Source organism: Poecile atricapillus, chromosome 10 (assembly GCF_030490865.1).
Source record: "Poecile atricapillus isolate bPoeAtr1 chromosome 10, bPoeAtr1.hap1, whole genome shotgun sequence".
NCBI classification, from domain to species: domain Eukaryota; kingdom Metazoa; phylum Chordata; class Aves; order Passeriformes; family Paridae; genus Poecile; species Poecile atricapillus.
This window is the reverse complement of record NC_081258.1, coordinates 7,720,320-7,743,328: the sequence shown is the minus strand read 5'-3', so window position 1 is coordinate 7,743,328 and position 23,009 is coordinate 7,720,320. Positions and strand designations below refer to the sequence as shown.

The 23,009-nt window shown below is 46.9% G+C and overlaps 1 protein-coding gene across 1 annotated transcript; it reads left to right on the top strand.

Annotated features, from left to right (window-relative positions):
• The first annotated feature begins 1,605 nt into the window (after positions 1-1,605).
• On the top strand, positions 1,606-21,738 carry VSTM2B (V-set and transmembrane domain containing 2B). The gene is made up of 5 exons (XM_058845881.1): positions 1,606-2,222; positions 2,833-3,017; positions 4,574-4,603; positions 5,383-5,782; positions 21,030-21,738. The coding sequence occupies exons 1-5, from the start codon at positions 2,150-2,152 to the stop codon at positions 21,116-21,118; spliced, it is 777 nt and encodes a 258-aa protein (XP_058701864.1). The 5' UTR covers positions 1,606-2,149; the 3' UTR covers positions 21,119-21,738.
• The last annotated feature ends 1,271 nt before the right edge of the window (positions 21,739-23,009 follow it).

The following is a 23,009-nucleotide window of genomic DNA, read 5'->3' as shown; positions in this document are numbered from 1 at the left end:
AAAAGTGTTTAAAACACGATTTGCCGCTAGTCACTTGATATAAAAATTACTTGTTTTGATTATGTTTATCCAATAGGAGCTTTCTAATCAATCCTTGTACAGAGGGCACAAAGTCATGGAATTGCCTCTAGCAGAAAACCAACTTAACCCATTCCTGGGATTTGACTGGAAGACTTGTGCTGCTGAGCAGAGTGGCTGCTGGATTTCCTTCCTCAGGTGTGTCTGTGCTGATGGCCTTTCCCTGCCTTCTTCATGTCCTGGTAGGTGGAGCACTGCGTGGGGACTCTGGCAAAGTGACAATAAAACCCCCTGCAGTGATAGGTGCACATGTGAAAAAAGAAATAATGCTGGATGAAGCACACTGAGCTTTTTGGGTGAAAAAGCAAAGTGTCAGTAACTATTAGACTGTTTAATTAAATGGTGTCTACTAGTTATTATAATGAGTTTCTGTGATTAGCAGGGGCTAGCTCCACCTGCCTGGGGAACTGGGCCCTGCCTGGAGCAGGATTTAGGCTCCCAGGAAGCAATCTGGAGAAAGGCAAGTTGCTCTTCAGGCAAATTGTCATAGACCTGCCAGACACGGGATTTGTCACCTGACACACCTCCTGTCACAGGATTTAAGTCATGGTAAGATCAGTAGGAATGGCTGAAAATGCTTTGAAGAAAAAAATTTCCAGCAAGAAGTACTGATTTGATGCAGTTTGGGTATTCTTCAGGACTGTGTGAATTTTACTGGAAGTTCCTGATGGAAACCTTGCAGAGCTGGGTTTTCCTAGCAGGGAGGCAGCAGCTGGCAGGGTCCACCAGAGCTTTTTCTGACAGGACAGGGAGGTAGGTAGCTGGGGAGCTAGAGACTAGATCAAAGCTGGCCTGATTTAGTTATTCAAAAAGTGAATGTTCCCAGGTATTTTGTTCTGTAGAAATCTTCATATATCCAGCTAACACATCATGCATCTTTTTTTTATGGTATAGAATGAAACCATTAGAAACATAAAGGAACTTCTCTGCAGATCTTGAAACACACATCCCAGGCCATCATAAGTAAAGTCGTGGCTGAACAAAATGGTGACTTTTAATGGAATGGGGGGGGGGGAAATATTTTAGAAATGCACCTCAAATGTATTAAAATACAGTTCTCTCACATTACTTACTGCAAAAATCAAATTCTGCTTGTGATTTACACTCACTGTCATGACTACTGATGACTTTTGACGCTTCTATTTTTTAATCGGGACATTTGCCTGAAAACAGCTTATCCATGGAAACGTTTTCTTGTTATGATACTGTTTTCTAAATCAATAGGATTGGGTTTGTTGGTTTGTTTTTGGGGTTTTTTTTCCTTAATGTATTTCAACAAGAAACAAACGCAGTGATTTGGGAAGGCTGACAGCAGGCGAGCTGCCCGGGAGGAGCCCCGGCCGTGGCTGGGGATGCCGCAAACAGCAGCGGCTCGCTGGCCGCGCTCTCAGGTGCCTCGCAGGTAGCGGCTCGGGCGGAGCGGGCCGGGAGCCGGGAGCCGGGAGCAGCGAGCAGCGAGCCCCAGCGGCTCCGCGGGTCCCGGGGCGGTGCCGGGCGGGGCCTGGCGCGGGGGGCGGTGCGGGGCGGGGGCCGGGCCCCGGGGCAGCTGCGGCCGGGGCCGCGCATCCAGCGGCTCCAGCGGGGAGAGGCGGGCTCGGGCTGCCGCCGCCTCCGCCGCGCAGGGGCAGAGCCCGAGACGGGCGCACGGCGGGCGCTGCCCGGGCGCAGGAAGGAGGGGAGGGGAGGCTCGTCCCCGCCGCCGCCTCGCTGGAGCACGCGGCGAGCTCCGGGCGCTCCGTGGGATGGGGCTCGGAGAGGCGCCCGGAGTCGGCTCCTCGCTCTCGGGCTGCGGGAGCCCCCAGGCAGCGCCGGGCAGTTGAATCCCGCCCGCGGTGGAGCGAAGGAGCGGGACGCGATTTATTGCTGCATTCCCAGAAACGTCGCTTCCACCTGCGAGCGAGTTTGAGCAGCCGGCTGTGGATTTTATATTTGCTTCTCCGCAAACCGAGGTTAGCCGGGAGGCTTTGGCTTTTTGGGAAGGAGCCCTGCCCCGGCCCGCTGTGTGCGATGGATTGAGGCGTGCCCGGCTGCGCCCCCAGCCAGGTCCCCGCCCGCAGCCCACATTGATGCGATGGAAAGTCGGGGGCTGTTCTGCACCCTTTGTTACCTGATGTTCAACGCTCCTCTGCTGTTCATTGTCACCGGTGAGTAGGAAACTTCGTCCTCTTCCCGCGGCGATGCGCCGCTCCGGGCACAACTTGCCGGCGAGAGGCTGCGGGGCCGTCGGGGCTGCGGGGCCGCCCGTCCGCAGCCGAGCTGCAGCCAGGCCCGGCCTCCCCGGCGGCGTTCCCAGCCGGGGCTGGGGGCAGGGAGCTGCCCGGGCGGGCTGTGGCAGAACAAGGTGGCACTGTTGGGCCGCAGCTGCCGGCAGCACGGAGCGGAACGGAGCGGGGCGCGGCGGGCGCGCAGCCCGGGACGGTCCCCGCGCCGCTCGGCGGGAGGGGACAGCGGGACACCGCTGGCCCTGGATCAAGCCGAGGGCTTTCTTAGAAGGACCGGGGAGTTTTAAAGTCCTCTTCAAACTTTCCATTGAAGCCGCGGCTGCGGGGTGACGGGGGCCGGCTCGGCCCTGCCCAGGGTGCGCAGTCCTGGATGCTCCGCTTACCCTGGGATCCTTTGGGCTCCAGGAAACCTGTGTCGCGGTCAGCGCTTAGCTCTTGAGCTGAAGCAGCTCACGTTAGACTGAAAAGGACTGATTTTGTCTTTTAATCTCTCTCGTTAACCAGCCCTTGTAACTCTATCTTCCCCTCCCAGCTACCTTTACTGAAGTTCCCAAAGATGTGACTGTTAGGGAGGGAGATGATATTGAGATGCCTTGTGCTTTCCGAGCCAGCGGATCCACCTCTTACTCCTTGGAAATCCAGTGGTGGTACCTTAAAGAACCAGCCAGAGAACTTGCACACGAATTAGCCATCAGTGTCCCCGGCAGCAGGAGCAAGGTAATACATTGCTATGGAGATATATCTCTTCATCAAATGCAACATGCTTAGGCAGTGATCAGAATAAACTCAGCATTCCCAGAGTGCTGCTTCTGCCCAGTGCCAGCCACCAGCAGGAATCAGCAGTGTGCCCAGGCTCTCTGAGGAATGCAGGAGTACAGGGCATGCACCATGAGGGACTTCATGTCAAGGGAAAACATCAATGCTTTAAGGACTGTAAACAGAAAATGATAAATGTTCCACTGCAAAATCAGCAATGAGGTCCCAAGAAAAGCTGTAGTATGAAGTGTGGACAAGCAAAAACCAGTGCTTCTGTGGACTGAGCTAGGAATCACTGTAAAAGGTGAGAGAGCTTCTGCTCACTGATAGTGCAGAGAAAGGCAGGATGGATACACCTCTCTGTTGGTACGTTAATGTGGTATCCATCTGCAGCCACCAACACACAGTTACTTGTACACGTCCACATTGTGTCCATATCTGAACCTCAGCAAGATGTTTTCAGTCAGATGTAGCAATTAAAATGCATGAAGCAGAGTTAAATCTTGCGTGCCTTTTCCCTTCCCCCTAGGAAGCCGCTTGGTGTGAGGGTAGGCTTCAGTCTAAATTTTTCAGCTGCATTTCCCCCAGCATAAGCCAGTTCATTCTACAGCCCCCCCGGCCAGAGCAAAGACAACTTGCAGGGTTGCACAAGGAGCAGGGTAAAGCAGGACTTTGAGGCTGTGTTGCCCTACTGTGCAGGGCATGTCATCCTCTCCAGCCCCCGTCCTCTGTGCCAGCAGGGTGGCCCGCGGCAGCCTCTGTGCCTGTGCCAGCTCCCCTCTCTGTGGCACGCTTGTTTTCCTGCAGAGCTCAAATAGAGATGCAAAGCATATAGACACTGAGCTAATGCGATGCCGCCTAGCTGGGGAAAGTGTAAGTCAGTTGTCAGACTGGGAAATAAATCGCTTGGATTTAAATGTCTTCTTTAACCTTATATAAAAACTGTGAGCTGCTTTTACAATAAATGATGACAGAGCAAGCCTGGAGAATGATGACCGTCTCCCCGAGAGGCGTATCAGTGAGGTCTGAAGCATCACTTAGGTTTACAGTGGTTGGCTGGAGACAAAAGCATAACCAAATATGAAACCTGCTGCGTGATACCTGCTCCCAGGGTGTTTCAGGACTGAAGCTCTGCCCTGAGCCATGCAGGATCCAGCTTGCCCGAGCCCTTCCCTGCTGCGCTGCTGGTAACGCGTCTTCCCCAGTGTTTGTCAGTGACTGTGAGCAGCAGAGCATGCAACAAGCTTTTCTTTGGCTGTTGTTCACACCCTTGGGGAAGGCAGCGCTTCTGTGGGGCAGCATGGGAACTTTACCAGAACAGTCCCCCCGGCTGAGCGCTGGTTTGCTGCCTTCCCCATCATCTGGGGAGCTACCCTGAGCCACACAGGCTGTGTGAATGGCAAGTGGAGAAAGTTGCATCTGTCTTTCCTATCTTTCCACCGGGGCGGGAGTGTGAGCATCCTGTAGATGTGCTGGCAGCGCTGAGTCTAATTGCCCTTTTTTTTCTGTTCTTTTAGGTAGCAAATAAGGATGCAACCAAAATCAGCGTAAGTGCAGCTCGAGATGGGTGCACACCCCTCCTCCCACGCACGTGGGGTTTTCTGCATGCCCCCCTCATTTCCTGACACACGAGTGCAGCTGGTCTCACTGGCAGCCGCGCTCCTGCAGCACGGCGGGAGTGTGGCGCCTTTCCCCTCCTCAGTGTGCCGTGCCTCAAGACGTTGTTACCATCTGTTGCTGCTTTTGCAGTCACGTCTCATTCCTTGCAAATCCAGAGGAGGTGACGCTTGCCTTACAGCCCTTCCTTAGCCCCGTTGGAAAAGGACTGTGGGCCAAATCAGAAAAGAATCACACTTTTTTTTCCCCCAGCCTTCTGCAACCCCCATTCCCCTGAGGCGACCCCCTTCTCTGGCTGTCCTGCAGGGACCACTCCCCTTTCCCTGTGATGCTCCCGGGTGTCCCTGTTCCCCTCTCGGCGGTGCTGGGACACACGGGGCAGCTCCGTGGAGCCGGAGCGGGGACACTGAGCCCGGCCGGGCTTGGCTCGCTGCAGCGGGCGGGGGCGACCCCGGGGAGGGTGGGGAGGGTTCCTGGGGGCTGCCCGAGCCTGGGACCCGCCGGGGGACGAGAGAACAGCAGCGGGGGGTGGTGACAGCTGGGAGGTGGCGTGGGAACGATGGGGCCCGCGGCTGGTTCCGGATAGCCCCCGCGAGGTGAGGCTATAGCAGCGAGGTGCCCATGTGGGGGAAGCAGCCCCGGCCCCGTGCTCCCGGCGCTGGGGCAGGAGCAGGCTCGCTGAGGCCGTGCCGGCCGTGCTCTCTTGCAGACGGTCCGCGTCCAGGGCAATGACATCTCGCACCGGCTGCGCCTGTCGGGCGTGCGGCGGCAGGACGAGGGCGTCTACCAGTGCCGCGTGTCGGACTACAGCGACGACGAGACGCAGGAGCACAAAGCTCAGGCGCTGCTGCGCGTCCTGTCCCGCTTCGCCCCGCCCGACGTGCAGGCGGCCGAGGCGGTGTCGCACATCCAGAGCGGGGCGGCCCCGCGGCGCCACGGCCCCGCCGCCCGCCCCACGCCGCCGCCCGGCCCCGCCAAGCGCCCGCCGCCCGCCCCGGCCCCGGGGGGCACCAGCGCCGCCGCCACCGCCTCCACGGCCGCCGCCGCAGCCTCCTCGGCCTCGCCGCCGCCCGGACAGGCCGCCATCCTCCGCCAGCAGCACGGGTCAGGTAGGGCGGCGGGAGGGACGGGACCCCCGTTCTCTGAGCCCCGGGACCAGCACTCGCTCACGCGTCGGGCACTGTGACCCCTCTGCCGGGGAGGGGACTCTGGCTGCGGCCCCGGAGCTGGGAAATCGCGCCCAAGTCCGGCAGAATGTGCTCGGGTTGTCTCAAAGGCCGGGGCTGGTGCCTCGCCCCAGCCTGGACGGGAGTGAACAGAGGCACGGGGATGGGGAGATAGGTCCGAGTACCAGCCTGGGACCTGCATCTCTTTGGCAGGTGCACTGGGGGGCCCCACGTTCAGAACCCCCTTGCAGCTTTTTGGGTACGGTGTTTGAAAAGGTAGCTGCAGCCTCAGGAGAGCAAAACACCGTGGATGTTCTGCAGAGAATTTAGATTTGCAGAGTGGCTTACAGGGCTTGTTGTCCCAGGCAGATACGAGGCCTGTGTAGAGCAGGATGCAGATTCAGAAGGGAAATGTCAATTGCTGTGTAATGAGCCCCACATCTGAATTAATGGCAGGCTAAGAATTGGAGATACAGTGCTCTATAATGTTTTCAAAATGTAAACATCATGCTAATACTGTCTATCAGTTAATACTGTATTAAGTTATTAATGACACATTACCATATTGCAGTTTGCCAGAGAAGGCAGCTATAAACATTTATTTATCCAATGACAGGAGTGTCTGGGACGAAGAACTTACTCTTAAATCTGCATTGCAAAAGTGTTTCGAGCTTCTGAGGTGTGGTGCTGTTCTGGCTGGGCTTCAGCTCTCCTCTCAGCCACTGTCACTTAGTTAATGTTGAACAAAAGTCCCTGCCAAGTTATCTGTGGAAGAAGGGAAAGAGTTTTATGCCATTGACTGTTCAGGGAAGGCCCTGAGCCCCCCCTCTGCTGAGTCCCTTCTGACGCAGATTCATAATCTTCATGCAGGGAAGTTCACACTTCTTCCTGATACCTCTTCACACTTTCTGGGCAAACAGTTGCAGGTTTTGGCTCACAGTAATGAAAATCAATCCTATATGGGTCACTGTGACCTGCTGGTGCTTTACAGGTGCTGTGTTTTATCTAGCTACTACCTTTTCCTGTTATCTGAATAATTTAGTTTCTTTCTTCTGTAGAAATACGTGTGAAAGCTAGATTTTACTCCTTATCATTCCCAAGACTAAGCTGGTTGTTCATTGGTGTCTAGTGGAAGATAAGGTGACAGTTCCTGAGATCTTAACTGCAGGTGCTTGAGGGCATTTAAAGAAATTAATTTTGCTTTTGCTGTATCTACTGGCCCCCAGAAATTAAACCAGACACTGTAATGCTCATGATCTATTATTTTTTTTTTTGTTTGGAAAGATCTGCTTTCCTCCTGGAACCCCAGGGCTAAGTGGTGTTTTCGTGTTTCCTCTCCACTCTGATGACAGTGAGAATTCTTGCAGTGTTTTCCATGCTGACACTAGGGGTTGTGTTTAGGACTTGCAGCACTGTGCACCCTGCCTGCTGAACCCAGAGCTTATGTGGTGCATATGAACTAAAACCAGGACGGTGGAAGTGCAGTGGGCTCAGTTCCACGTCAACAGATGGATGCGAGCGTGTGCCGCCAAGACAGCATGTCACACATGCCCGTTAGGGCAAGACCTCCTGCCCGGATCAGCTAAACTGCTGTCTGTCCCGATTTTTTACATGTCTGTGGTTTGGGATATGGCACTTCTGCATCATTTCTGGGCTGCATTAAATTCTGAAAATAAACTGGTAGCATTGTGGCCAGCAGTGGAGGTAATGGAGTAATGCAAATCAGTGAAAAAGGTAGCAGAATACGGAAAAACATCTAGTGGGGGTCTCCAGGTGGAGACTGATGCTGAGGGCTACCAGACTGGCTAAACCAAAATTTGATGCTGTGAGCTCCCTGCTGGGCACACTGCTCTCTGTGAACAGTGCCACTCCGTGGCAGCTCCAGGGCTGAGAAAGCCAAGTCAGACTGCTCCTGTTCCCATACTGACTTCATAAGGTATAAACCAGCACCTGCTTTTGTCCCCATAAGAGGAAGGTGATAAATTGTGTGCTTTGGTCTGGTCCTCTTGTAGAATTAATGCCTTTTTACTCTGCTTGAATCAAGACCTCCCTGAATAACAGGCTTCTGCCTGGTTTGTTGTAATTTTTGTACCTGTGGTAGTTTGGAGCTGCCTGTAATTACAAATCAACAGAACATCAATCACAGCATGGCTTAGGAGATTTGCAGCTGAGGGACTTGACCCTCAAAACTTCCTGATGCAGGTGCCTTTTGGACCAGAACTGTGTGAGTCTTGTCACCACAAGATGTCTCTTTGGTTGTTTCTGTGAAGCAGATTGCTGCTGTCCCCATCTCCTGGGTATTTCAGAAAGCCTGTCTGGGCCAGGGATTTGGTCTGAAGCAGAAAGAGAGCTTGGTGCAAAGGCAAGAAGTCTTCCCTAGCCATGGATGTTGCATAGAGGTCTGGATAAAATGTGGCAGTCAGTGTGATGAGGACTTGCAGCAGGAGTATCACCTGTTTTTGTGAGGAAAGGGAAGAAGGGGTCTCCAGTGCTGCCACTCGGGTTGGATAAGCACTAAACTTTCTTCAAAACATCCTAAAAGAAAATGACATCTTAGACCTTCTGAGTTTCCCATTTGTATGTTAAAGTGGTGCTCTTTGGAGCTACATTAGGTAATTATTGTATTATTGTATAAAGAACGCAGTTACTTTATAGGAAATGTTTTTTTTTTCTTTTATTTACTTCTGGGAACTAGAAACCCTGTTTCAGGTCCAACCCCTGAGGCAGTGTCACAACTGGTTTTCCACGCAGTAGGGCCAACAAATCCAAGTAAATCTTTGTTCACGTGGTGTTTAAGACTCAGGACCTAACCTTGTGTTGCTGTGTGAGTTACATCTGCATAGCAGCGTAATATGTATGCCTCGTTATCCTATTTTGAGCTGTAACACATACGGATAAGTACTTGCACCAAATCTGTGTGTAATAATTGAATAGTTTAATACATTTAAAGTATTTAGCATTTCTAAGTCTTTTCATTGTACACAGGGATATTTCCTCTGTATGAAAGCAGAAATGTGGTCGAACAATGGATTTGCTATCAGCGATTAAGAAACATCCTCATCTAAGACACTGGAGAGCTCTGCCTGAGAGCTGATGGCATGGCACTAGCTACAGTGTCCTGCATGAATTGGCCTCTAATCCTATTTTCCTTGCAGTAGAAATCTTCCCAATACTTTCAGTGTAATAAGAGAGGACCTCAATGTACTTGGATTCCAATAAACATGATTATAGATCAAATGTTACATTGGGAAGTGCCTGCAGGGCTCTTCTTGACTTCAACTGCTGCCCGCCACGCACCACGGAAAAGTGTGATTTTTTACATCTTCTAAGTGAACTGAAACATGAATTTATTAGGATAAATGTGTCTGTTACTGAGATTATCTGAAGAGCAGAGAGTCTCATCTGACAAACTGGGTAGAAATAGAAAATCCATTGTTTTGGACATCTTCAGAAATAGTATTTGGCTGAAGTTTGTGTCAGCATTATGGTATATAAGGCAATAGATGCAGAACAACTGGAAAATTGACAAATATGCCACAAATATTAGCTACTTAAGCAGAATTTTATCTGCGATGTTTAAACAACCATATAAAAACTTGGTACTGTGGTCTCATGAGTCAGAAAGGTTACTGCTTGTCTGCCAGCAAGGTGAACTGAAGTGGAAACCTAGAAAATGGGATTTGGGCTGTAAGGAGACAAAGATCTGCTGGCAAGACCATTTTTAACACTATCACAGAAGCAGTTGTCCATGTGGTTCTAAATGAAATAATATTGAGCTTTTAGTTTAAATGCTTGTACACAAGTGGAATTTTACGCTGTAGGAAAATAATTGGGGTGAGCAGTGTGCAGAGTTGTTACTGTTTGGAAGTACTCCTGGTTTTCAGTGGGTAGAGTAGGGGGATGCAGGAGCATCACTGAGTGAAACACACGGTGTCTCTGTCTCAGGAAGTTTGTAGTCCGAGTGTTTGAGACAGATAAATGACACAAGAACAATAACTGACTTTGTTGAGTCGTGTGACAGCTGTGAAATTAAATAGGAAAACTTAATTTCAGGTCTTCTAAATTTAAGTCCAGTGCCTTCGATGGTGAAGTAATAAACAAGGATCTTCATCCTGACCTCCTGGGAGGGAAATTGACTGTATTATCCTACCAAATGGTCTCCAAAATGAGTGCCTGTGTATTGGCTTGGGGGCAATTTTTAGTTTAACTTCTGAGTAGAATGTAGATCAGACATTGCAGCTTCCAAATTCCCTTTTATTTGTTTGATCTCTAGCCTCAAAGCTCAGAAGCGAAAGCTTTAAATAAACAAAGATGGGAGTGTGAAGCAAGGAGCTCTAGGAGGAACATGGGCTCATGTGTTATGCACAGATGAAGTGGTCATCACAAGGAAGAACATAAATCTTCACTCCATGCCTGTCCCTCCCCTCCTGAAAGCCCTTTATGTCTGAGGCAGAAGGAGCTCTGCTCCTGGGCTGCTTGTTCGAGATAAAGCAGCAGGTGACAGTCCTGCAGCCTCTGTGCCCCTGGTGCTCAGAAGAGCAGGGCATGCACAGCCAGCCCCCCTTGGGGCAGGAGACTCTCAGGTCTCTGTTGTGCACTAGGAAGAGGCCTGGCTGTGCAGCTTGGAGACAGCAGAGGAAGGAGCACGGTGCTTTATTGAGTGTGCAGAGCTGGGGCTGGTTTGGGGGACTCTGTTTGGAGGGGCTGTGGTTGGGTTTGGACTAATTTTGGGTAAGGGTTTGAGCTCAGGGCTCTCCTGGCTTTGGCAGAGCTTGAATGACCCTCTGCTAGTTTGAGACACAGTCTGTGGAGCTCATTCATGTTTGATAGATGAACATTACATGAAATAGCAAGATAGGGAAGTCTATGAGGCTGCTCAGCTCAGGCTCCCTGCCTTTCCCCCTCAGCAATGGCTGGGTCTGCTCCGCTTCCCTGTGCTTTTTATGAGACCATGTATGAGCTCAATTCTGTTGTTACTCCTAGTTAAATGCAACCTGGGTCACATCACATTTTCCTTTACATTAAATAAAGTAGCAAGACAGAGGCCATAACTGAATTATCAGGCTGACCTCCTAAATGTCACTGGATAATAAACATGCAAAAAGAATTCTCATTAAATACACATCACTAGCACTTTAATATCTAGGCAAATTAGACTGCTTTGGGGACAAGTGAGGTCAAATATCTTCTTTTGTGTCTGTGTAATATGGATTAATTCTCGAACTGGACAAAAGCACTAACTGCTGTACTGTGTCACCTCATTATCTAGGACAGAAACAAGCTGTGCCTGGGTGTTTTTGTACTGTGGAAATGCAATTTATTTGAGTAACCTCCTTTCAGCGGTTCTTGCTTGTTCCCCAGAGGACAGACAAAACTGTACTAACCTATTCTACTCCAGCCTGTTCAGTGCCCTTGAAGAAATCTGAATATTATTTGAATTTCTTTGATATCTTTAAGTTATAGATTAAAATATCTATAAAATCTAAATAATATCTAAATCTAATATCTAAAAAATATTAAAAATATTACTAAACACAATGAAGGGAGTATTCCAGGTCCTTCTAATGAATAAGGAAGCTGTACCTGGTCTAGTTTTCTATGTAACACTGGTCTAGTTTTCTATGTAAGGTTGATTCATTAATGAGTGAAAATTAGAAATTTACATGAAGAAAGGCTCAGTGCACCCACATGTGTTTTTGCCTGAGCAAACAGCATTTGGGGCAGGAATATACATACACTGCTAGTTCTTTATACGTGATTTCAATAGATACTTGGCAAAAGGGAGCCTTAATTTGCAGAACCAGCTAATTTTGTATCTTTTATGAGAGGCAGTAATTGTTGCACACTCCCCACCTCTGCAATACTGGTGCAGCTTTACTAATGTGTACACTAATGCTTGAACTGTGTTGTCGATTTAAATAGGTCCCTAACAGTTTAAAACTTAGCAATCTTGGCACAAAGAAATGCCCAGACAGCCTTACTGGTACTGGTTTTGAGAAGGCTTTTAAGTAGTGTGGGCTGTAGTTGGAAAGCAAACACAAAGTAGCCTCTGCCAGGAAATGAATCTTACAGTAGTCCTACAGTGTAGGTGTTTCTTTTTTACTTAAGAGAGCCTGACAGGACTGTGCTGGCAATAAAAGGAGGTTGCTTTGGATTTTGATTTAGCTTTGCTAAAGCAGTAAGAATGCTGTCAGGCTCACTATTGCTGTTTACTATGTGTTTTTTAAAATTAGATAATGGTAGAGCAGTCCCATATGTCAATAATAAACAGTTCAAGTAGGTTTGTATTGGAAAAAATGGGGTTGTCAGCAGAATGGTATTATTTGTCACAACAGCGGCTAACAACCGAGTACTTTATATTGCTAGGCTGTTATCAGCTGGGAGGCAATTTTATTAGCTGGAAAGAAGAGCAGTTTGGCAGAGCAGCAGCCGTGCTCAGCAGAGGGGTCTGTGTGAGCCAGCACGAGCTTGTGCTGCGGCTGGGAGGGAGCTGTGCTCACACAGCAAAGGGCCCCAAGCATCCCCACAATATCTGCTCACCCTGCCCGTGGCTGGCAGCAGGGCATCTCTGTGTGTGCAGGGACAGGCTGCTGACTTCCAAAGCAGGCAGAGCTCAGCATGTCTCAGGGACATCGTGTTCTACACCTGTTGTTTTGTTACCGTGCTCCTGGAGGTGTTCAGGAGACACGGGAATGCATCACCTGAGGACATGGGCTAGTGGTACACAGTGGGGTGCTGCTGAGTTCATGGCTGGACTCGGTGATCTTAGAGCTCTTTTCCAGCCTCACCAATTCTGTGATTATAGAGGTAAAGTTCATCAAACTGACATAATTAGAAATAGTTTACTGCTTTATAATTTTTAAAATTGGCATGCTAATCTGAATCCCTCTCACACTGAGGAGCTGGACGTTCCACATGTACAGAGGAGTATTGAGGAATATCCCATGTCCACAGTTTAGTCAAATAAGCCCTTGCTGCCTTATTCTGCAAAGCTTGGCCTCCCTTACACCTAGGGCATAGCAAAGTCTTTAGTTAACTCACATCTAGCAAATATCAGTCATTGGAAATGTTTGGAGGCTCTGTGTATTTGTGGGTCAGTCCCAAAATGCTGCTGTTTGTTTACAGTGAAAAGGTGATCCCTTCTTTATGGAACTCACAGCCTCTGCTTTTTTCTCAGGCACATGCTCTCAATACAGCCATTTTTTGTGTGTCATCATGCATTCTGCTAGAGCACTTAGCTCTGTTCTTTAAGTATGGACAGCACAGGGTAATTTTTCAAAAAGATCCTTAATCTGTACTTGCATCTGCTTAGGTTTAATAATTCTGATTGGAGTGATAATTACAACTACATTGGCAGCTTGCTCCTAATCCTGATCAAGTCAAAAATACTCTAAAAGCAGTGAAGTGAGAACCACAGTGTCATCGTCTTTATTTTTGGGTTGCAAATATTTACAACTTGCATCAATTATAGAATGTGAAAACTGTCGTTCAGTCCAGTGGGACTCTTACTGTCAGTCTTTCCATGAAGATCCAGCCTGTGGAATTGTGTGACCATATCTAGCTTGCCTGCTTTTCTGCAATATGACTTTTTAGTCCTCCTACTTAAAATGAAAAACAGAGAATATGCCCCAAACTTGCTTCAAAGCTTAGTAGCTGAAACCAGCTACTTTACCAGTAAAATAATAATTTTAACAATAAAAATACCAGTTTTTTTCATTGCCTCATGATCTGGGCAGTTTGAGTTGTGCTTTTGCTACTTGTGTGTCTGGATGTGCTCTGGAATTGCTCACATAACAGTAGAGAAGATGGATGTGTAGGACTGGTTGCTTATTTACCACCTGAACTACCACTAATGCAGTTACTTATTTTTCTCTGTATTTTAGTTTAGAATTAATTTTCCACCAAATTTCATTACAAAGAATTTTGTATCTCTCGTTATTCAACTTTCAATGAATGAATTAACTGTTGTTCTTGGTTTTGATAAGTTAATTTTAGATCATGAAACTGCAGAAAATTCTGGAAATTAAAACAAATTCATAGTTGCATGGTTTGAGTGTCTTAATAAGATATTTGGCAAGGAGAGATCATCTCACCAATACCAAAGCAGAAATCTGTTTATGTGAGGGTAATACAAAGTAGAGACCAGCTGCAGGTCTTAAAAGAGGAATGTTTACTGGCTTATTTAAATGCAAACCAATAGAAAGTATTTAAACTGTATAATCTATATGGAATGAATTAGTTATTTTAAGCATTCAGGATGCATTTCTCTCCATTGACACCATCTAGAGCAGTGTTTCCTTTTGGAGCTTGTTATAAATTACACTTGGTGTTGTCTTAAAGTTACTCTTTAATTTCTCCTCGAGTGGATATTTGAGTGGTGGAGAGGTTTGTGTGGTTCTCTCCAGTGAGACCCCAAGAGCAGCCCCCAAGGGCCTGGCTGCCTCAGCAGAGCTGTTCACAGGCACATGGCCTGTTTGAAAAGGCAGAGGGAGGCTTTGGGAACAGTGCTGGTTGTTCTGTACTCTTATGGCTACCACAGAAGGGAATTGGGCATATTGAGGGAAAAATTTCCCATATTGTGTTGCCCCTGTTTTTTGTAACATTAGTGGGAGATGGTTTTTTGCCAGTCTGTTGGCAATGAAACTGCACATTTCTCTGGGAACCTAACAAACAGAATTATCTCTGTATAAAGGTATTTCTTGTTCCATAGCAGGTATGCATTTCCCTACATTCATCAAATCCACTAGTTCATCAACTCCTGTTTGTGATAGCTGTGGTTAATGCAAAAGTGTCATGCCTTGCAGACCTGCAGCAGCTGTGCAGTGGGTGAGATCAATTGTCCATTTAATCCTGAACCTTATGTCTAATGATGTCCTTATGATCCAGGAGAGGGAAGAGCCTCTGTAGAGGGTAATGGAGCACTTGGCTGGTCTGTGTACCATGAGCATGTTTGGCAGGGACTGTCAGCACTAGCATTTTAAGGAAAATTTGGCCTTAATGAGTCTCAGTTAAAATGAGTTCTGTTGAGCTCAAAATCCACCTCAACAGTTGCAGGTGCCTTAAGAAACACATCCCCAACTCTTCTACCAATGCCTGTCCTGTGTCCCACAGGCACTCACACATTGACTTCCACCAGAGCACTGCAGTGCATCAGAAAATCAATACTGCAGAAGGAATATTTTTCTTCTCTTAGCTTCTTATCAGAATCAAACTTTGATTTCTGCAGCATTTCTTTGCATGACTACACCCCCCTGTCATTGCCATCCAATTTATTTGTTTTCTAATCTATAGCCTTCCTGCTAGCATGCTAAAACAGCAAAGTCTAAAACACCAGTCTTCTGTCCTAGGTGAGCTTTTTGAGTTATCACATCAAGAACAGTCAAAATTAAGGACCAGGCTGCTACAAGGAACTAGTTTTTTCCTCAAATACACATATTTATTTTTCTCCCTGTTCAGGAAGTTTGCACTGTGCTGCCCTGTATGCAGCTTCTGTAGAGTTATCAAGCCTTAAATTCTGCCTCATCTCATTGTTTTCAGGTGAGTTTAGCCCAGCATGTAAATAGATACAGGTGTGGGCAAGTAAAACATGCTCATTTCAGGACTGTTAAATACTCCAAATGCAAATGGAATCTTATTTGAAATACTAAAACCTATTGAGTTTCCAAAATTAGGACAGGGGAGGCTTTCAGTTACTCTTGTAACATTTGGCAATTCACCCCTAAATATAGGCCTGAATATTGCAGTTGATATCTTGAGAGAGAAGGTGAAGAAACAGTGAAATTCAGGTGTATTTGAGAAGACCTAAAATGATGACAGCTTTACAAAACTCTGGTCAGTGTCTTCTGGCCAGTAAAATTGCTTTCAGCTTCCTGGAGAGTTTGAGGCTGTGGTATGGATAAGGAAAGTGAAATGTGGGCATTATCATGAAGGGTGTGGAGAGCAATGCTGATGGTTTCAGCTGGCTGTGTGAGAAGATTTACTCTTGACCTTAAAAACCTTGATGTCATGGATGAAGGAACAAAGCAGGATCACAAGCTTTACCTGCATGGTTGTATAGAAACAAAAACATATGCTGACTTCTGTGAGGCATTTTTGTGAGATGAGTTATGAAAAGCTATTCCAAAAGTCAGTGAATCATAAATTAAAACTGTAGTGGATAGAAAACTAATTTTTGTCATCATGCCTTCTAGGCAGGTTCCATGGTAAGCTGATCCCATGCAGATGTTCATAAATATGTGGGATGTCACCACTGCTGAAATTAGCCCCACCAAAAGGCAGCTGAGGAGCTGTTTGTGGTTGTGCCTGGGCAGGATGATCCACAGGCAGCCAAAAGCCAGGAGCAATGAGGACACCACAGTTCAGTGGTTTGTTTTTTTTCTGTTGTGCCAATACTTCTTTGAACAACACCATGCAGCACTCTGGGGTTGAGCTGGGAGGCTCTGCTGAGGTCAGCACATGACTGCATGCACTTCTGAACAGCATCCTGGAGAATTGGCTCTGGGGGAAGAGTGGGCATTTGTAGGCATTGGGTGCAAAAAAAGATTAAAAAGCAAAAATGCAGTGTTTGAATTGTGCTGGAAGTACTTAAGAGTGGAAGGGTGTGGAGAGTTTATAAGATCTTGTCTCAAACTCTGGAACAGTTCTAATGGGGTGTAGCTTATTATCTGTTTGGTTCAGTAAGTGTATAGTGAATTTAGTGATTTCAATTAAAAACTTCTAAGAAGCTCTTAGGTCTGAAGTTGGGTAAATTCCCTTCAATTCAGTGCAAGTGCTCCTAATGTATGTCAGTGAGTGAGAATCTGTTTTATCTAGGAGATTGCTTGCAGTGATCCTTGACCAGCAACCCATGTAAAACTCCATTTTTTCCATAGATACAAGGACATGTATCAAGCACAGCCTAAAGTTTCTGGACTGAGAGAACAGATCAATCTATATGGTCAGTTTGATCCCTCACCTCTTAATGAAATGCCAGGTTTGAGGGCTTTATTAATTGGGCATTGTTCTGTAAGGAAATAGGCCGAGGCTAATAGGTCACTGCATAAAAGGCAGTACAGAGAAATGTCTCGTGACACTGCCAGCCAGGGCCCCAGCTCCATCATCAATAGGCAGTCAGATTTTAGGTGTTATCTCATCTTTCAAGGAAAATAGGCTGCTGATGTCTTTCAGCTTTTTATTATATGAGCCACTGCATTTTACCACCATCTCAGAAAAAGACATCAAAGGATTTTTCAGATTCTTTCTAGTAAGAAAAATAGGTGACTGCTGGAAATTGTGGGGTTTGACCGTTGGTTAAATATAGCTTGTAAAAGAATCATCCCATTTTTTTCTGGGTGTCACAAGTCACTTGGTAATTAATGTTTGTTTTCAATTGAACTGTTTTAAGTCAAACTGTGATTAATTCTGGCATAAAAATTTTTTTAAATAGAAAATTGCAGCAAAACACTATTATGTCATAAATTGCAAAAAAGGATGAGTGATGCCAAAGAGCAATTCACCATACACAAAGAGAACAATTTGTTCTTGTTCTGCATGTTGGTAGACTTTTGGCCACGAGCATAGAAATATTATAAAAGCAAAGTTGTAAGTCTGTATAGTGATAAATAAGCATGCAATAACAGATCATCAAATGAATATTCAAAATATCAGTGAAATGTTTTCTCACCAGTGTCTGTACTTTGCAAGTAACTGTGTACTCCTGATTTAGGGTGTTTGGATAAGAACCCTCTGTTCTCACACCTGGGTCAATCATGTGTCAGATCCTCATGCTCAAGCCCACATTTTATTTATTTACATCTACAGATGGAGCAATTTATTAACTATAAGTCAAGACTTCCACTACTGCAGTAATAGCAGAATTGTGGACACTAAGTTCAGTTTGTTTATAATCAATGGTTCAGGTTAACTAATCAGGAAGAAAATACTGGAAATTATTTTTCTAGTCTGCTTATATTTAGAGGGAGGAGAATTCTGAAGTTCTGTGTGTCCAATGCTTCCTGAAGTCTTAGAGTAGAACAACACTGAATGAGTACAAAAAAAAAGAAACTTGTATGTGGTGTTCAGTAAGAATAATTGCTTTCAAGTGATTTTTTTTTTAAATATGTTTCATTTAACTGCTGAGATTCTGTTAACAGAGTCTGAACTCACATTCGGCCATCAGAAAAGAAGGAGAATATAGGTTAAAAACAACAGTAATTTCTACAGAAGGAAAAGGTAAAATTTGGACTGTAGAACTCCCAGTTCTGCACTGAAATTTAAACTAAAACTAGTACATAAAAGTAAGACCAACATAGGAATGATTTTGGTAAGCAGGTACACAGGTGGTACAAGGAGTTGTGACTAACACTGCTTTCCCTTCAAAGCAGGAATGATCCTAAGCTGGTGCTCCTGGCAGCCTTTCAGTATCAGGGTTGTAAGAGCACTTGAGCTTCAAGAGCCCATTTCTCCAGGTTGAGTTTCTCAGTGTTTCCTGGGAAATTCCCCCTCACAAAAACACATCTTGCTGTCTGAGTAACCGCCAGCATCTCAGACTCGAGTCCTGTTTATTGAAAGAACAAGTTCAGCCCTAGCAGGGAAAGAACAGGTTCTCAGCACCCTCAGGTTTGACCATAATAAATATCCAGGGCCAGCTCTTCCCTGCAGTGCTGGGCAGGTGTGGAATTGGCACAAATTTGGTGCCACTGGGCTGTGTCAGCTGCTGCTGGGCTGCCCCTGCATCAGAGGCTCAAGGGACAGTGACAGCACATGGGGACCATGAAGGGGACCATGTCCCAGAAGAGAGGACTTCCCTGCACACACCTTTAGTGTCTTTTTGCAATGAGTTGCAGCTAACACCTTTAGCTGCTGGAGTTAGTTGTGTTTGTTAATGATTTTTTCAGCTTTCAAAACAAAAATCCTGTATTCATCTTTATGCCTTGCTGTTGCTATGTAGGCAGTCCTTAGCACATGTTTGTGCATGCAGGGATTTAATTAAAACCTTAATAACTAAATAATCACCACACAGTCTGGGCGTCTGTGAGATAGCACTGTGGGGACATTTCTTGAGTTCCTCAATTGCACACCACATTGCTATGTCGTATTTTTGATGCTGGCTAATCGTACTCCAGCATTGCTGGTGAGCTGTACATAGATTATGAGGCAGCTGGAGCAGCGAGCCCAAGAGCAGTGCTTTGCTCAGGCACTGTTTGAGGCATTTCCTTTGATCGTGCCACACGTCCTAGAGACCAAGACTAAAGTATTCACATTACGGTGCCTGAAGTGAGTTGCCTGAACAGAAGTGCCCTGATTACTTTTCCAGAGATACTGAACAGAGAAAACTTGTTTTTAAAGTTTTCATGCTCTGCAGTGTCTCTCACTGGGTGGCAGTCAGTGTTTTGGGCATTGATTTGTCCTGTGGGTCGGGTGTTCAGCAGAGAGGAGGCCTCTCCCCAGGTGTCTTCTACACTTAGCTGCAGGGCAAATTCCCACTGGACTAAATTCCCACTGGACTTCTGCTGTTGCATGGAAATGTCCCATATCTCTCACTTCCACCCCGTGCCAGCCACACTGGTCCCCTCATGGCTCAGGAAGGTCCCCTGGGGGCACTTGGGCTCTGTCCCCAGCCTGGCCTTGTCTGCGTGGGCTGGCTCAGGAGTGCCAGGCACCCTGTGCAGGGCTGCACTGGGAACGGGGCTGTAATGGGAATGGGGCTGATCCAGGGAACAACGGGGCTGATCCAGGGAACAGGGCTGCTCCAGGGAACGGGACTGATCCAGGGAACGGGGCTGATCCAGGGAACAGGGCTGCTGTGAGAATGGGGCTGATCCAGGGAATGGGGCTGATCCAGGGAACGGGGCTGATCCAGGGAACAGGGCTGCTCCAGGGAACGGGACTGATCCAGGGAACAGGGCTGCTGTGGGAACGGGGCTGCTCTGGGAACAGGTCTGATCCAGGGAACGGGGCTGCTGTGGGAACGGGGCTGATCCAGGGAACGGGGCTGATCCAGGGAACGGGGCTGCTGTGGGAACGGGGCTGCTGTGGGAACGGGACTGATCCAGGGAACGGGGCTGCTCTGGGAACAGGGCTGATCCAGGGAACGGGGCTGATCCAGGGAACGGGGCTGATCCAGGGAACAGGGCTGATCCAGGGAACGGGGCTGCTCCAGGGAACGGGACTGATCCAGGGAACAGGGCTGATCCAGGGAACAGGGCTGCTCCAGGGAACTGGGCTCCACTGGCACCGGGGCTGCACTGGGAACGGGGCTGCTCTGGCACCAGGGCTGCACTGGGAACGGGGCTGCACTGGGAATGGGACTTCTCTGGGAATGGGACTGCTCTGCATCCACTGGCAGCACAGCAGTGACCATTCCAGAAGTGGCACAGCCAGAGTCTTGTGCCTTCGTGTCCTCTCTTGGCTGAGCGTGGCCAAGAGACCTCGGCCCCTTGGCTCAGCCCTCCCGTGCCAGGGAGAGGGGCCACACCGTGGTGCACACACAAATACCTTCTGGTATCTTTTCAGAATAGAGCTGAGCAAGAATCTTGGTGTGAATGGGTGTGAGCAGGGCCAGCCTTGGTGGCTGCAGCATGGAGGTGGCTGCCACTCGCTGCTGTGAGCAATTGCCTCAGTGTGTCCTGCCCCAGGAGTTAGCTCATCGCTCTCCTTGGGACGGGCTGACGGGAACAGATGTGTTCCACACCCGACCTCTGTTTTTCTATAGCTCCTGAGCACATTTTGAATTTAAAATTCTGCTCTTTCCTATAAAAGGTAAAGAAGATGTCAAGGTCTTGCTGTTCCCATTCCAAATGAAATGGGTTCATGTCCTGTTAATCAAGAAGTACAGACGCAGCATTTGTCATTTCCCTTTAAAGTAATGGGTGGTTGATACCTGTCATTTCTCAAGAAACTATATACCAGATTATGGTGTATTTATAGAAATCTCAATTGCTGGTAACTTGGCTGAAGCCAAGTTTAGGCATACCATTAGTAACACATAATGAAATGACCTAAGTGGAGTCAGATTTGGGAGGGGGAGGAAAAAGCTATTTGAGTTGGATAGCTTGAGGATGCTGTTTTACTATTAAAATTAAGCTTCTGACCCCTGGCACTGAAGTGATAAAAATGAATCTTCTTATATTGCTCTTCTGCATTTAATCTTCTATATTGGAAAAGATAAAAAATCAAATCTCCTTCTCTCCCTTGTCTCTTTCTTTTCTAGGTACAGGACCTATTTATGCTACAGACCCACTCCTATACATGTCCCTGTTAATACTGCATAAGCTTGTACATTTATTAGTAAACCACTGACGGACTGCTCCCTCCACTCTTCCTCAGCCAAACAGAAAGGAACCTATTTAATAACAAACAAAGCCCCTGACAAAGAAATCCCTACCGTTTTAAAGATGGACAGAAAGAGACTGAAAGAAGCATGATAAATTCTACATGGGGGGAAAAACATATTTTTGGGGATGCCACAGAAAAGTAAACAACATAGAATAATGCATCTAATTTCCAGACTCTATGGTGTAAAGCCCTGCTCTGTGCATGGCACTTATGATTCCTCTATTTTAATGTAATATTTTTTCTTTTCTAAACCTTTCCTCTGACTCTTCATTTTGCACGAACTGTTGAGCAGTTATCTTTATGACAATATGTAAAGATGTTGGGTCAAACCCTTCCTAAGAAAGGAAATATTTTTAGTAGATTATTGTGTTTAGTTTTTTTTGGATTTCCTTTTTCTTTTTTAATTAAATTATTTCTTTTGGAGACATTAAAAAGGTACATCTTACCATAATTAATATTCACTGTCAATAATATTTATTTTTAAATGAAGATTGGAAACAAGGTAAGACATTTGTTTATAAACTGTATTGTATATTGCTGAATAACAGTTGAATAAAAAGATTTTGAAATAAAGTTTTTACAGATGTGTGTGCCTTTCCCTGTGTCCTGCATGTCCCCGAGAAGGCTTGATGGCTGTGTGCCTTCCCTCCCTTGTCACAGTGCAGAGACTTGAGGAATGATGCAGCACAAACAAAATAAAAATGAAATCACTTATTTTTCAGACACCCTCCCCTGATGCCACAGCCCACAGCAGAAGGTGCAGGCAGCCAGTCCCAGGCTGCAGCTGCCTTTTCCTTGGTGCCACCAGTTACCTCTGGGCACTCAGGGCAAGATCTGGTAGATGGACAGTGTGATAGTGTGTGGCATTCAATGCAAAGTGCTTTGCTTTTCCCCAGGCCTCTGAAAAAAGGTGAATCAAGCAGTGGGAAATCAAAATAAATCATCCTGGAATGTTGTTGTGTTCCCTAGTTCCAAGATTTGGATTTTTAAAAACACATAATTGTGTCACTTTTCTTATCCAGGTGAGCTTTCTCTAAAGAAGCTTTTTTACAGTAAATAGTTATTTTTTTTCTGTTGAAAAATGCTTGTTTTTCAAGTGAGCCAGTAAGATGACTTGGTAAAGAAACATGACCTTCACTAGCTGAATTAGTGAAATACCTTGAAATTTCCTATGCCCGACCATGACTCTTCTGCTGTCATTTGTGTGGCATTTCAGAGGAGCTTCCTTGCGGGAGAGTCAGAGTGACAGCTCCAGTGGCAGCAGGACTGTGCCTGCAGGAGCTCAGAGCAAACACAGGACACTGCCTCACCTCGTGCCCAAGTCCTGTTCTAGAAGGAGGACAGGAAGGGATTGTCATTTTCCCTTTTCATTTTCCATTTTCATGCTCAGGATTTCCTTTTCCTAGGGCTGCCAGTGACAGCCAGGGATTTGTGCCACTTGCACTCACTGGGTTTGAGACCAAGCAGGTTTGATATGTTTGATACATGTACTATGTACACTACCACTACACTGTGGTGGTAAAAGCCTCTTGCACTGGGGCAGACTCACCTTGGGGATCCAAAGGGGATAAAATCTTCACAGTAATGTTCATCCCATTACTGCCAGCTGTAGGATCCCATGGATTGGGGAACAATCCCTAATCTCCCCACAAGAAGCTAAACTGCTCTTTGGAAGAACTCAGAGGAGGTGGTGACTGTGAGCCTGGAAGTGCATCAGAGCCACACGAGACATTGAAGATCCCAGTCCTTGGCTTCCATGTGCACACGGGAGGGCTTCTAAACCTGGAAGGAAAAGATAGGTGGAAAAAAGCTTTGCGTGTTGGACCGTGTCTAAACAAATACCAGCACTCCTGTC